Genomic DNA, 15096 nt, shown 5'->3' with positions numbered 1-15096 from the left:
CTGAACCTCAGTCTAATCATCTATAAGGAGAAATTAACCATACTCACCCTTAATGGTTAATGTGAGGATGACATTGACCTGGAATGATGTGTTTGCACATAGAAAACACTCAGTATACTATCACTATGAGGACTGAATGGGTGAGGAGCATTTTGTAGTTCTCAATTATACCTTATAGTGGCCTTTCTCAATCACATAGGTTAAATCCTCATAAAGCCCAGGAGTACAATTCTTCAGGGTTAAAAAACTTAAGAGCTTATGAAAGATCTTGTGAGAGGATAGAGCTTAGAAAATAAACCATGAAATCCATTATATATGTTTATATTCTCTAAAGTTAAAAAAAATTGATACTTCACACTCCATTAAAAATCAGCAGTTTTACACACATTAAAATCAGTAATACTACTAAATTAGTTTCTCACTAAAAATTTTTCAGACTGCCTATCACAAAGTACCTGCAAGATATTGTTGTTTACAAAGATGTTGGCTTTTATTTGCTGAGAATATGCTACAGACACTTTGTCCTCATGTTTGTTCTCCCATCAAGGATGCCACAGTACCTCTGAACTGTGGAGGGGTTGATTTTGTCCTTCTCTTCCTGTTGCCTCCTCCCCCAACATCTACATTTGTAGTTGGTTTCCTGGGTCCCAGGCTTCCTTTCCAGGGTCTTACTATGCTTCCTGGGGTAGATATGGCATAACTCGAGTGCCAGGGTGCTTAAGAAACCAGCCAACCTCTTGTGTAACCCCCCTCACCTATGCTGAACATAACTGTTTTGAGTCTCCTGCCTATCAGGTAGGAAAACTACACACATGATAACTCTATGTTAAAGTTCTTTTCACAAAGGCCTTGCTCAACCTCCTGAAGTTTCAAAGCCCATTTGCACTAAAACTGCCATTTCTTAATTTCCAAATCTTCTTTGCTGCAGCCTCCATCCATGTTCCACCATCTGCCTAACCTTCTCTTTCTGTTATAAATATATGCCTCTTTTTTGAATTATCCTCGAGAAGAGTGACTTGTGAGCTCCAAATACTACATCTCAACTTCACTAGTTGCTCAAATTAGAGCACAGTTCTCTTCCAGCCTAAATGGTAGGAAGCCAACATTTATGACCTTGATTCTCCCAACTATACTTGTTCATATTAATCACAGTCACATGTACACAAACATGCTTAAAAGTAAAAACAGGGATAAAGGAAAAAAAATACCAGCTTATCTGTTGCAGGACCAACTGAATTGCTCTCCCTCTTGTAACAGCCGGGCTGGCGAATTTTTAACAGCCGGGCTGGCGAGCGTTGGGTTCTGAGGGACAGAACTGGAAGAAATCCGGCTAAAGTGAGTAGGGAGTCATGTCATGGTCTGAGGGTGAAAAGCCAGGAAGAGCGTAATACCCAGATTGAGGTCGCATACCCAAGAATTTTAATTAAAATAGGGGTCAGTTCACAGTGAGGATAGATAGGTGATAATGGTGGGATGCTGAGATTTTGGCTAAATATCAGATAATACAGTTGGCTTCACACATCAGAAGCCATCCATTATAGGGGCAGTTAAGAGTGATTTACTAACACATTTTTGTATTGGGTTGTGTTGGGACCCACAGGACAGCCAAATAAGGTTAACACATTTGCTCATGGAGTCCAGGATATAACAGCGGTATTGACTCGTCCCTTCAAATCTGAATGTCTGTGTTGGACAACTTCTTTCCATTGTACCATCAGCCAGTACTGCTATTGGGAGACCTGATTCAATTAAGTGAAAGGAGATTTTGTGCCTGGTGGACTCTTAGGATAAATGAAGAAGAAATAATTCTTAATGTTTCTAGTAGGATTCACTGGTGACTTTAGATGTGTTAGAAAATAAGTGAACATGTTAAGTGGCCTCCATGGGGAGAAGAGATAACTGACGGTGGTTAGCTGAGATACGTGGGTATGTGGTGATCAGATTTATGTCCAGGCATATATTATCAGGGGCATAAATTCATAGCGTTTATTTAATTTTCAATTTAAACTTCTAATGAAGTACTCTACAATGTAGGCAACTAAAATTGTGTCAAATTAGTACAAATATAGCACTACATAGAAGAAAATAATATAATTACTAAACAGTAGGGAGTTCCCATCATGGCGCAGTAGTTAACGAATCTGACTAGGAACCATGAGGTTGCGGGTTCGGTCCCTGGCCTCACTCAGTGGGTTAATGATCTGGCATTACCATGAGCAGTGGTGTGGGTCACAGACACGGCTTCAATCCTGCATTGCTGTGGCTGTGGCGTAGGCCGGCAGCTACAGCTCTGATTGGACCCCTAGCCTGGGAACCTCCATATGCCGTGGCTGCGGCCCTAGAAGAGACAAAAAAAAATTTTTTTGATAAACTAAACAGTAGAAATATAGTTGTTTATAGTCCTTAAGCCTCCCTGCACTTAAGGGATCACATTTGTTATGCTTCCTTTAGAATTTTGGTTAGTAATTTTTCATCCTTTTTTAAAACTCTCCATTTCCTGAATTCAATACCTATTTTTTAGCTCTGTGGAGTCTAGTGACATGTGACTCAGAATCTGAGACCAAACATGATGAATGGATGTGACTTGGACTTTGATTTTATTTCATTTTCTAATCTTTAATTGGTCTGGGTGCCAATGTGATGTGTGGGATCCAAGAGAGGTAGAGAAAGAAAATGGAAACCCACGTGGAGATAAAAATGTCAAGACTGGTCCATACATTTGCCTATTGGAAGCCATTGAAGGTTCGACTCTTGTTTGAGCATTAAAATGTCATCCCTGGAAATAAGTCCCTTTGATACGAAAATTCTTGGAAACTTTAAAGACATATTTTCTTATCATCTGAGAGCCAGCTTCTTTAGTCAGCCCCTAGAAAGACAAAGCATAGTGCTCTCAGGTTTGTTGCTTGGTTGGTTTTCTATCTTACTTTTGCTAATTAGATTCCTGCACTGAAGCACTTTTCCCTTACAACTCCCATAAAAATTCTCAAATAATATTTTCATAAGGACTGCCTAGTGACAATAAACAGTCACTTTTGAAATCAACTTCCTTCTTCATTCTACAAGACAGTGACTTTCAGAATAAATAAAGAGATAGTCCTAAGTGGCTTTATTTACTTGTCCCAAAGCCAAAAGCTGAATGTTCCATGCTATGCAAATTTGCTACTGGCTAATGTTCCTCCACATCAGGGATAACACGATAAGTTTCTTTGGACAGAATGGTCAGTGGGTTACTATGGTGAGCTTGATCTCAGCAATTTCAGTGTCAAGAGATATTTATGATCCTAAGTACCCCATGCATGGTTATTAAAGGTAAAAGAAACAGCAGGGGCATGGTTCCAATTGCTTAGTAAACAATTGCAGAGGGATGTTTATTAAAGTTGGCTCTCAAGTGACAGATAAATGCATAGTTCTATTATGCATGCTAAGTTCAACATGCTGCAAGCTTAAAAGCAGATAGATCAAAACAAAGAGGTTTTAAAAAATCATAAAGACAAAATACAGCTATGTCAGTATGTGACAGGAAAATAATTTTGCCTTGAAAGTGATCTTCCCTAACCCCCTCAAGGAACATGTTACTACAATTTATGGAACAAAATTAAAAGCAAGTTGGGAGTGCTCCTCTTTGCTTGCTTGAGACTGAGTTAAAAATATATATATTCTAAAGTGAGCTGCTGTTAAACTAAGATACAACTGATCTCTTACATTATAAACAAAAAACTACGTCACGTAATTCCTGATGTATAATTCTGATTTATTAATGTGCGATATTTAGATTTTAAAAAAACCCAAAACACCAAACACGCACACACAAAACAAACTAATAAACAGACTCATTCATGCATAACTTCTACCTCGCAAAGTTCCACAGCATGATTTCTTAGAGGAGGGCCCTTGTTCAGGGTTGGAATATGTTTTCCAATTTTCACTGTCCAGAGCCATATTTGCAGACAGATGTACAAATACTGTAGATGGTAGGCTGCACAACACTCATATGATTAAAACTTCAGTTCCTTGCTTTCTACGGCTTTGTGCAAATGCCAATAAATTTGAGAGTTCACCTAACTGTGCCTCTTAACCTTTGTTCCTAAAGGTGAAGGGCAGGATTTTTAATCAAGTGGCAATTTATCTTTAATTAGGAAAACATAATTAGGTATTATTATCTAATTGCAATTACTGGTTGGAGAAAGTCACATTTCACAAGTAGTGACCCATGCTGGATAAGCGTTCTCCTATCAGAATTTTGCATGGGTATTTGCATGTGGCAGGCAGCCAATACAAATTCAAAGGTCACCACCATGCTTCTCTGCAGTCCAGCTGTCAAAGTCACCAATTCTGCTGCTGAATAAGAAACCCAGATGTACTTCCTGAGCCACATCTTGTCTATGTGTTTCCTGCTCAGACATCAAGTGTAGAAGAAAACAATTGTATTTAAAACACACACACACACACACACACACACACACACACACACACACACACGTGAATTAGGTTAGAGAACTGTTCCACACTTGTTTCCGATACAGTTAAAAAGAGTTTAATGTCTCAAGGCACCACTATGGTTGAACATCAGATAACACGGGTAACCAGCTATTCTATTATGCTGTAAAGTCAGTAAGAAGCTTGTGCAAGTGTGAAAAGCAATCTCTAGAGGACTGTTAGATATACAGTAGGCACAGGTATCATAATACAAATAGAAAACAATGAGTCCTAGAAAAAGCATGTTGAGCACCGTTGTGGCCTTGTTTGTATTTCTTTACCTAACGCTACGTAAACCTTACATTTACAAAAGGAAAGACTAACCTTTGAAAGAGACACTCAAGGTTGCTTTGTGTGCTACCCTCAGAGAAGCGGATCTAGTTCGTGGGTGTACTTTTAGACGTCGTGGGCTCGGGGTCGGCCTCTGTCGCGCTGGTCGATTCATTCAGGTGCGAGCTCAGGTTCTCCGACGTGAGGTGGGAAGATTTGTAGACGATCTCGTTGAAGTCGGACCTGATGCACACCAAGGCGGGGTCGTTCAGCGGGTCTTCCACGGAGGCCTGCGTGTTTTCTCGCGTGATTCCCATGTCCTTGCTGTGTTCGGACGGGGATTTTCTTTTCATGCGCGTGTAAGTTTTATCTTGATTCTCCATGCCTTGCTCATTTTTCAGAAACCGTCCAAAGAACCAAATGAAGAATCCAAACCACACAAAAGCTATCAAACTAGGAACGAAAGCCAGGCACTTGACATCCAGGCTGGCCCCTATGAACCTGCTATGTAAGAACATGTCTCCTTCCACGTAGGTTTTGTTAGTCCGAGGGTTGGTGTGATTGGACCTCCATTCCCAGGACAGCTTGGTTCTGTTCAAATCCTTTAGACTCTCTGAGTCCTTCACTGTATATATCTTCTGCCCTGGGCCGATGTACTGTCCATATTCATGAGGCTTATAAAAGATCTGGTTCTTCCACATATTAAGATCCAAAATCAAGACCAGGAAGATAATTCCATAGTTAAACCATTTACCTGCATTAAAAAACAAATGCTGCATATGAGTCAAAGACCTTTGAAATGGCAATAGGGTTTTCTCCTATAAAATGGAGATAATGGTTGTATAGCATAAGTTGTTCATGTTTTAGACCTGCTAATTTTTTGAGAGTGCCATGCTACCTGCCATTAAGTGAATTGCCCAAGGGAATTTCCTAAATGGATACTAGGCACTTGCAAATGTACCTGTAGATCCCAGGGCCAGTAATTTATGGTATTTACGCTAACTAGATGAAGTGTCCTAGTTTTTAAGGCACTACAGCTATACTCAAATTTGGTTCCATGTCAGTTAGTCTCTGGAACATTTCAATTAAGTTTGAAAAACAAAGTTCTAATGAAATTCTTAGAGAAGTCTAATGTATGATTGAATATCCCTTACTGTTTTATAATTATGTCTGGGAAAGAAATAAATCATTTTGCAATGCAAGCACAGCAGTACATCAATTGAATTCACATGGCTGTTTGTAGGTGACTGGTTGATTAAATCATTAGTTGATGTGATTCAGATCAATAATCCTTGAGCAAGACTTTAAAAATAATTGCATCAAATTCTCATTGAACAGAATCCATTAATCAGACATATAAATAGAGCCAAAGCTTTAGAAGACATGATTTGCAGAGATGGTAACTCCTATGATTTCTTTGTAGTATTTAAAAATCTTCTATAAATAAGATTATTTATAGACATACTATCCAGTGAAATCTTTTATGTCTTTAAATGGAAAGAATGTGGGAAACTTTTCAAGGGATACTAGATTCTACTATCAATTTTTACTGTAATTATAAGTTTTTGCAAATTTTACAATATCAAGTGTATCACAATAATACATTTAATACCTCATAGGTTTGCTATAGCAAGTTAAGTGATATCTACATCTACATATAACAGGGTATAAAAGCTTCAGTTATAATTATTATATGTACTATACAAAATTATTTTATTTTATATTTAAAAATAGTGATACTGAACATTATTAAGTTCCTATCACATGAGAGATAGGATCTTGGGCGAACTTGTTAAACTAAGATTGATAAAAATGTATTTTGTAATATGTACTAAAATAGAACATATAGCAGTATAAAGCTATGATTATATAAGGAGTTTAGGAAAGTAGTTGATCCTCATCATTACACATTTGCAAGCTCCTATTATATGCAAGGTTGAGGGATTTTAATCCTGGGCTGCCTCTCAAACCTGCTAGCTCTATGGCCTTTGGGTTAGTTTTTTAAATTCTCTAAACTCTGGTTTCTTTACAAGCAGAAAATAACAGTACTTATTAAAGCTGTTAGCATTCATGAAATTATTAGATACTATGCACAATGGCTGGTACCTAATAGGAACTCAGTAATTGTTACTATTATTATGGTCAGAGCCTTGCCTAAACCTTGGTAATGTCTTCATTTGCATGGGAAAGTGCAACTTTTCTATGCAAAGAATTTACGTAAACCATATGAAGGGAAATTATAACTCTGCCGGTCCTGAAATCATTCAACTATACAGGGTTTATAATATTTGTCATGGAAGCTCTTGCCTGAATGATTTATTTTGCATACCCGGCCTGGAAAGTAAATTGGAACACTGGAAATGTTTCTAGATAGGATAAAATGTTTCTAACCTCTGGCACATTAAGTTCAAACCACTCCTACCCTCTTGGATCTTCAAAACTAAAATCAACTATAAAACAAATTCAGAAATCTCAAGCCAGAGGTGTTCAAGCAAATACAAAGGTGAGCATCATTACCAAACATTTATTATACCCATTATTATTGTCTCTGTGTAGGATGCCTTAGTAGATGCTGAGGATATATGTTACCGCCTTCTAGGAAGGAACTCATCAACTTGTGGGGGAAAGAAGAGACATCGACAGATAGGTAATAATGAGGCCACATTTGAGGTGCCAAAGCAGTGATATAATCCATAAATGCTGAAGACACTGAGAAAATGGGATACAAACTGAGGGCACATTTCTGCAGAAAGGATTTTGAAGGAAGTAGCAATTCATGGGATCTCAGAAGGAAAGGCAGGACAGGGAATAGTTTTGAAAATATTATCTATAGTGTATGTTTTTATTATGCTGCAGATAGAAGAGGATACAGAAAAAGATCAGGTAATATGGATGAGAGGGGCTGAGGGGAGAGAGAAGGGAAGGAATGGAGAATATCATGGTGAAAAAATGGCAGAGCAGAATGAAAGACAGGTGAAGTGACGAAGTTCGGGGATTCTCACTCAGTATCAAGGAGGCGCTAATTTGTAGCTTCCACGATAGAAGCAGCTGGGAAAGGGGCTTTGGGTGCTTCACTGTTGTAGAAAGTCCATACTTATTCCCTTGCTGTAAAATACACGGGTTACAAAGCCAGACTGGACGGTGAGGACTTGGACTTGCATGGCTGACCATCACCTTCTTGACTCACAGGGTCCCTCAGAAAAAAACATGTACCCTCTCTAGGTCACTTTTATAAACTCATGAATAGAGCAGTCCCTCATTAAGGGGGCTCTGCTTCTAGGGTAACGAAGTCAGAAACGGAACATAAGGAGCATCACAGAATCAGGAAGGGCAGAGAGGAATGCTCATGGAGCTTGGGGAAGGACGCTTTTCCAGTGGGGAGGGGATGCCCAGTGAATGTTAAATAGTCAAAGGAAAAAAGTAAAATCAGAGGATGATGGTGGCAGTGAATGAACAGTAATCAAACCCAGGGAAGCCTGAGGATAGAAGGAGTTTTTTCCTTACTTGCAAATTATTTTTCTATTACCAAGTTGAATGGTGCTGGGTCTGTTTGGCCACTAAACTTTCACAGTAAAGAATCATGTTATTTCTCATGTGACCTGGAGAGTGTGTGTATATTTAGACAGGATGAAGGAGGAGTAAATTAGGAAAGTGTTGCCTAAAGACGGTCTCTTCCGTAAGTGGTATTGGGAATGCTGCACAGCCACATGTCAATCAATGACGTTAGAACACACCCTCACGCCATACACAAAAATAAGCTCAAAATGGCTTAAAGACTTAAATATAACACAGGACACATAAATCTCCTAGAAGAGAAGAGAGGCAAAACATTCTCTGACATAAATTGTACCAGTGTTTTCTTAGGGCAGTCTCCCAAGGCAACAGAAATAAAAGCAAAAATAAACAAATTAGATCTAATCAAACGTATAAGCTTTTGCACAGCAAAGGAAATTATAGAAAAAATGTAAAGACAACATCCAGTCTGGGAGAAAATATTTGCAAATGATGAGACCGACGAGGGCTTAATTTCTAAAACACAAACAGCTCACATCACTCAATAACCAAAAACAACAACAACAAACAAACAAAATGAGCAGAAGACTTAAATGAACATTTCTCCAAAGAAGACACACAGACGGTCATTAGGTATATGAAAAGATGTTCAGGGAGTTCCCGTCGTGGCTCATGGGAAATGAATCTGACTATCATCCATGAGAACATGAGGATGCAGGTTTGATTCCTGGCTCAGTGGGTTAAGGATCTGGTGTTGCTGTGAACTGTGGTGCAGGTCACAGATGCGGTTTGGATCTGGCGTTGCTGTGGCTGTGGTGTAGGCCGGCAGCTACAGTTTCTCTTCAATCCCTAGCCTAGGAACTTCCATGTGCCACAGGTGTGGCCCTCAAAAGACAAAAGAAAAAAAAGAAATTTAATATTGCTAATATTAGAGAAATGCAAATCAAAACTACAATGAAGTATCACCTCATAGTGGTCAGAATGACCATCATTTAAAAAGTCTGTAAAGGAGTTCCCATCGTGGCCCAGCGGAAACAAATCCGACTAGGAACCATGAGGTTGCAGGTTCAATCTCTTGCCTCCTAGCTCAGCGGGTTAAGGATCCCGCGTTGCCGTGAGCTGTGGTGTAGGTCACAGATACAGCTTGGATCTGGCATTGCTGTGACCCTGGCATAGGCCAGCGGCAACAGCTCCGATTAGACCCCTAGCCTGGGAACCTCCATATGCCACAGGTGTGGCCCTAAAAAGACAAAAGACAAAAAAAAAGTCTGTAGATAATAAATGCTGGAGAAGGTGTGGAGAAAAAGAAACCCTCTTACACTGTTGGTGGGAATGTAAACTGGTGCAGCCACTATGGAAAGCAATATGGAGGTTCCTTAAAAAACTACATATAGAGTTACCATTACCACCCAGCAATCCCACTCCTGGGCACGTATCTGAGGAAACTCTAGTTTGAAAAGAAACATGCATGCTAATGTTCATTGCAGCACTATTTACAATAGCCAAGACATGGAGGCAACCTAAATGTCCATCAACAGAGGAATGAATAAAGAAGATGTAATATATATGTGTACACACACACACACACACACACAATGGAATACTACTCAGCCATAAAGAGAAATAGATAATACCTGCAGCAACATATTAGACCTAGAGATTATCATACTAAGCGAAGTAAGTCAGACAGAATAAGATAAATATCATACAACATCACTTATATGTGGAATCTAAAATATGACATAAGTAAACTTATTTACAAAACAGAAGCAGACTCACAAACATACATAGAAAACAAATTTATGGTTACCAATGGGGGAAGGGGGAAAGGGATAAATTAGGAGTTGGGGATTAGCAAGTACAAACTACTAGATATAAAATAAATAAACAATAAGATCCTCCTGTATAGCACAGGGAACTATATTTAATATCTTGTAATAACCTATAATGGAAAAGAATCTGAAAAAGAATATATATATTTTTCAGGGATTGTGAATCACTTTGCTGCACACCAGAAACTAACACAATAGTGTAAATCAACTCTACCTCAGTAAACATAAAAAAGGGATGTGCTGCCTGACATGGATGTCATCACCCTGCTCTAACACACCTTTACTGATGTGCGAGGAGTGCCAGAGGGGCAAAAACCGTGGGCTGCACCTGCAGATGGAGAGAGACCTAATATCAACTGAAATAATACAACCCTGGGTTACTTGTTTCGCGTCTCCAGATCTCAACAATTTTATTTTCAGATTGAGGAAACGGAACCAGATGCTTGCAGTTCTGTGACTGCTCTCTACCCCCAAATCCTTCTACTTATTAACTATATGAACTCAATTTTTTGTTCTGTGAAATGGAGAATAAAACCAGTGTATCCACCTCAAAGGATTATTGTGAGGATAAGAGGAGAGGTTATATTTGAACGTTCTCTGAAATATATTAAGTTTGCCCAAAATGTAGGGTAGTATTCTGCGATTTCTTCCTTCTACCTCTTCAATCCAGTTAATATAAGATCTTGGTGATAGAACAGAGAGAGAGAGAGAGACAAGTGTGTAAGGGTTTGTAACAATGATATATCCTAAATGTTTCGGTTTGGATAAAACAGAAAGAATTACTTAGCACTGACATTAATGGGTAGAAGTCACAGACCAATTATCCAAGAGGACCCAGCATACGCCCCCATATGTAAATATGCTCTGTGAATTAGCATATTTAAATAGTTTAAAATCCTTAGCAATTGATAATTTGTCTCCAGCTTGCAGTAGTATTAGTCTGGAGAAATGGTCTTTTATACATTCAAATTTTGGGGCTAAAGAACAGCAGATAGAAACCCCCCTCCCTCCTCCCTGTCCCCTAGCAGAGAGGTCATGTGGGGGTGGGGAAGTGCAGAGGGGAGAACTAAATTGAGACAGGATCCCTACTGATTCTTTTTCTTTCTCTATGAATGTAGCACTGTCCATCCCCACATGGCAGAGCCACTAGTTGAAACTTGGAACAGCTGAAAATATAGAAGAAATGGCTCTTCTTACTTTTTGTTTGTTTCCAGGCTACCTGAAGTAAACGGCTGGTCAATTTATCTATCTGTACAGAGGAAAGATGTTCATCTTTCCCTAGCCATTCTTCCATTTTCCTACACATTGTTTTGTTTCCTTGGCAATAGTCTTTAAAAAATTATTTTCATGAGATAAATATAAACCAGAAAGCCAAATCAGGTGGGACAACTCAACCTTAGTGTTCTTGTCTATAAAGTAAAGGAGCTATATAATTCTTCAGGTTTCTTCCCAGTCCTAAAAGTCTCTGATGAGTCTGTGAAATAAACTTTGCCTGCACCTTAATGTTTTATGATGAACCAGGAAATCTCACCATTAGAGCAAAAATGATGCTATACACAATATTCAGATGGAGAAAGCTTTCCTTGAAAAAAAAAAAAAAAGATTGTATACTCTGAGAAATGCTGTTTACCATAAAGAATAAATTTGAGTCCCTGAAATGACTCACATGAAAAGGTATAAGACACACAAAAAGAAAAGAATAGAAGCGCTTCTATTGCCATTTTCCCATGTGTGTTGTTGTGACCGTACAATCAACCATAACAAGAGGTTTGGTGTTTCACCATTAATCATATGAGAAATTTTGCATTTCCTCCTGTTGTTTCAACTATATAGCATAACGTAAACCAGCAAGGAGGAAGGGTAAGAATCCATATGTTATTTCTATAAATCTCCTTCTGGAAATACCTCCCTGTCTCCTTTAATGAGAAATCCCTGCATGGTGTTGGTGGGATTACTTCTTTCTTGTGTTTTGTGCTTTTAATGAAGCTTACCGATTGTCAGAAATGATATTATAATGGTAATTTTATCATTTTACTTTGTGGGAGTTTATAGAATCCTGGACCAGTTAATTTTACAAGAATTCTTTATTCCACAGAACCCTGATTTAGCATAGGAAATGACAACAGTTGTGGGGAAAGTGTTATTTTTTCAACTAAGGAAAAAGACTCTACGAGCTGATATTTCCACCATGTAATGAACCTTTCATGATTCAAATATTCAATTATGATATTTGAAAAAATCCTTTAATCAGTAGGATTGCCAGTTAGCATTGAGGTTGAGCTGTGCTGTGAGCACCTCTATGTCAAGTGGGTGTCACCCCTCGGCCAAACCCTTGTGTCCAGCAGTCACGCTCCACAAAACCAGTTAGTATGCATTATGGGAAAGCAGGAAACTATGGCCTTGAAGAAGATGAGTTGTGGATAAAATTAAATAGGTAACAGTTTGCTGTCATAGGCTTCTTGGCCATATTCAATGTCTTCTCACTCCAGAAGTGATCAGTGAAAACAGGGCTCACTGAGGTAGCCTCTCTTTAAGTCCCCCTACGTAATTTAGGGATATCTAGAAATCACATTAAGTGCTTGGGCCATAGGAGATCATTTAGTAAATTGAAGCTATTTACTAATTAATTTATGAACCAATAAGAGTGGTCTGAGTTAATAAATTATCTTCTTAAGACTTAAAAGCCAATAAATATAGATTCTTAAAGTAGCTCTCATCATTATCAATAAAGTCTGAGGTATGGTGTCCAAAAAATTTTCAAGAGTCAAGCTTTAGTCTTTCAAATCAAATACATGTGTTACAATGATCTGGGGAATTCCATGATGCTGTCAAAAATCATATACAATCTGGAAAATTTGGAAAAGCAAAACATTTATGTCTCAGAGATTATGATTAATTATATATTTCAAGTCTTTGTTTTCTTCCTGGCCGTAAAGACAAATTTCCTAAAAGCATGTGAGGTTGGTTGTTTCATTTTCCTTTTAGGAAGTTTTTGTCTTTTTGTGGAAGTTCCCAGGCTAAGGTTTGAATTAGAGCTGCAGTGCCAGCCTCTGCCACAGCCACAGCAACGCAGGAGCTGAGCTGCAGCTGTAACTTATGCTGCAGCTTGCGGTAATGCCAGATCTTTTTTATTTTATTTTATTTTGCTTTTTTATTGTTATTTCCCCAACACATTTTTTTTCCCCACTGTACTGCATGGGGACCCAGTTACACATACATGTACATGTATACATACTTTTTTCTCCCTTTGTAATGGCCAGATCTTTAACCCACTGAATGAGGCCAGGGATCGAACCCACATCCTCATGGGTACTAGTTGGATTCTTAACCTGCTGAGCCACAACAGGAACTCCAGCATGTGAGTTTTATTCCACAAATCTTCATCTATGCATAAATGAACCCAGGACACCTCAGTTTGGAAGGGCAGACCAGCTTAGGGGCAGCAAGGACTGGCTGGCTTTGGGTAAAGCCATCATGGCCTTGAAGAAGATGAGTTGAGTTTGGGATGAATAAAAGGAATTGTTGCTTTATGCAGAAGTCAATACAGTTAATTCTTAGATCTGCAGAAATGCTCTGAAAATGGAAACTGCTTCAGGAAAAGTTTAGAAAAATTCACAACTAAGAGACTAGCAAGAGGTCTATGTGTCCTTTGGATAAATTTACCACCTTTGGGGACTGTCATGTGAAAAGGAGGCATCATATTTCCCTATAACAAGTCCCTTGCTAATTTTGCTAGATGTGCTATTCTGCTGGATGGACCACTGTCCTGCCCTTGCCCAGCACTGTCCAAGATCTGATTGACAACAGGAAAGCTCTTTAAAAAGCAATCTTTGGGAACTCATTTGCCAGGAATCATGCACGTATGGAAATAAAACAAAGGGGTTTTTATTAATTATTTGCCACATTCTTGCCATTGGTAAAGCACCTGTGCCCTGACAGTGCTCAGGAAACCGAAATAGAAAATGGACCTACAGAGGCTTGTTTATTTCTACATTTTTCATTTTTGCCAAAAGGGTTCCCCTGGGAATCACTGTGCCAGCAGTGTGAATTCTCTACTCACAGATGCACAGGCCTTCCTTCTGGCCTTTCCCCCAACCCCCTCCTAATTTACTCAGATGATGGCCACCAATGGGACACTTCCTTTGTCTGGCTGGGATGACAGATGGCAGAGCTTCCACCGGGATCGGCATTAATAGGACTCAGAGGAGCTTCCGAGACTGAATTGAGAGGCCATTCCTCTCTCGCCTCCAGAGGCTTAAATACACACTTCCAATTCATCTTTGCACTCACCTTAGAGGTAAAAGGGAAGAGGGCAGGAGAGATAATTATGCAGTTGCATTTAGCATTTACATTTAGGAGAAGAACAATGGACATGGGTGCTAAAAGCACTAACATGACCTAATCATTGTTTATCCCCTTTACAACTGAAGTCAAAATTCACAGAAAAAATACTGTAACACACCCTTGGATAGAGATGATTTATTTTTATAAGCTGTAGCCCAGTTTACAAAATGAAAGCTCATACATACTGCAGCAAACCATCTGTCAAGGGGGATCCAGATGAGCTAAACAGATGCAACCATTCAAGTTATTTCTGACATGCATAAATAAAACTAGCTAGGAATCAGGATTAAAAAATACTCAAATCCTAAATGCTTTTAAAATGTCAAGGGGAACTTGTCAGTGTCAGAGAACTCTCTACATACAGGGCATTTTATTGGGAGAGAGATTTCTTTTTTCCATTCTGAGCTTTCTCCTTCTTGAGGACTCCAAACAGTAAATAATAGCAAAGAACTCAGAAGAGTGGATAAATACTCAGAGAACCCTCTCTCAGGCCACCAAATGCTTTTGCATTAAATAGGAAAGGCAGATTCTGGATGGATGAAAGAAAGCTTTAGGTAACACAGTAAGTTTATTGAGTGCTTCCTTGGGCAGGCTCTGTTTTAAGTACCTTGTACACATTAATTTAGTTCTCACAGCAACCCTATGGGCTAAGTACCATTAT

The 15096-nt window shown here is 38.9% G+C and overlaps 1 protein-coding gene across 2 annotated transcripts in view; it reads right to left on the bottom strand.

Annotated features, from left to right (window-relative positions):
* Positions 1–4511: 4511 nt before the first annotated feature.
* TMEM117 (transmembrane protein 117) overlaps positions 4512–15096 on the bottom strand; it is a 483071-nt gene continuing 472486 nt past the window's right edge. For both annotated transcript variants that reach the window (XM_047788017.1, XM_047788018.1), the window contains one exon: positions 4512–5500. In XM_047788017.1, the coding sequence (XP_047643973.1) occupies positions 4854–5500 (647 nt within the window). In that variant the 3' untranslated portion in view covers positions 4512–4853. The remainder of the gene's footprint in view (positions 5501–15096) is intronic.

This window comes from Phacochoerus africanus, chromosome 7 (assembly GCF_016906955.1).
Source record: "Phacochoerus africanus isolate WHEZ1 chromosome 7, ROS_Pafr_v1, whole genome shotgun sequence".
Classification (NCBI taxonomy): domain Eukaryota; kingdom Metazoa; phylum Chordata; class Mammalia; order Artiodactyla; family Suidae; genus Phacochoerus; species Phacochoerus africanus.
This window is presented reverse-complemented; position numbering and strand designations above follow the sequence as displayed.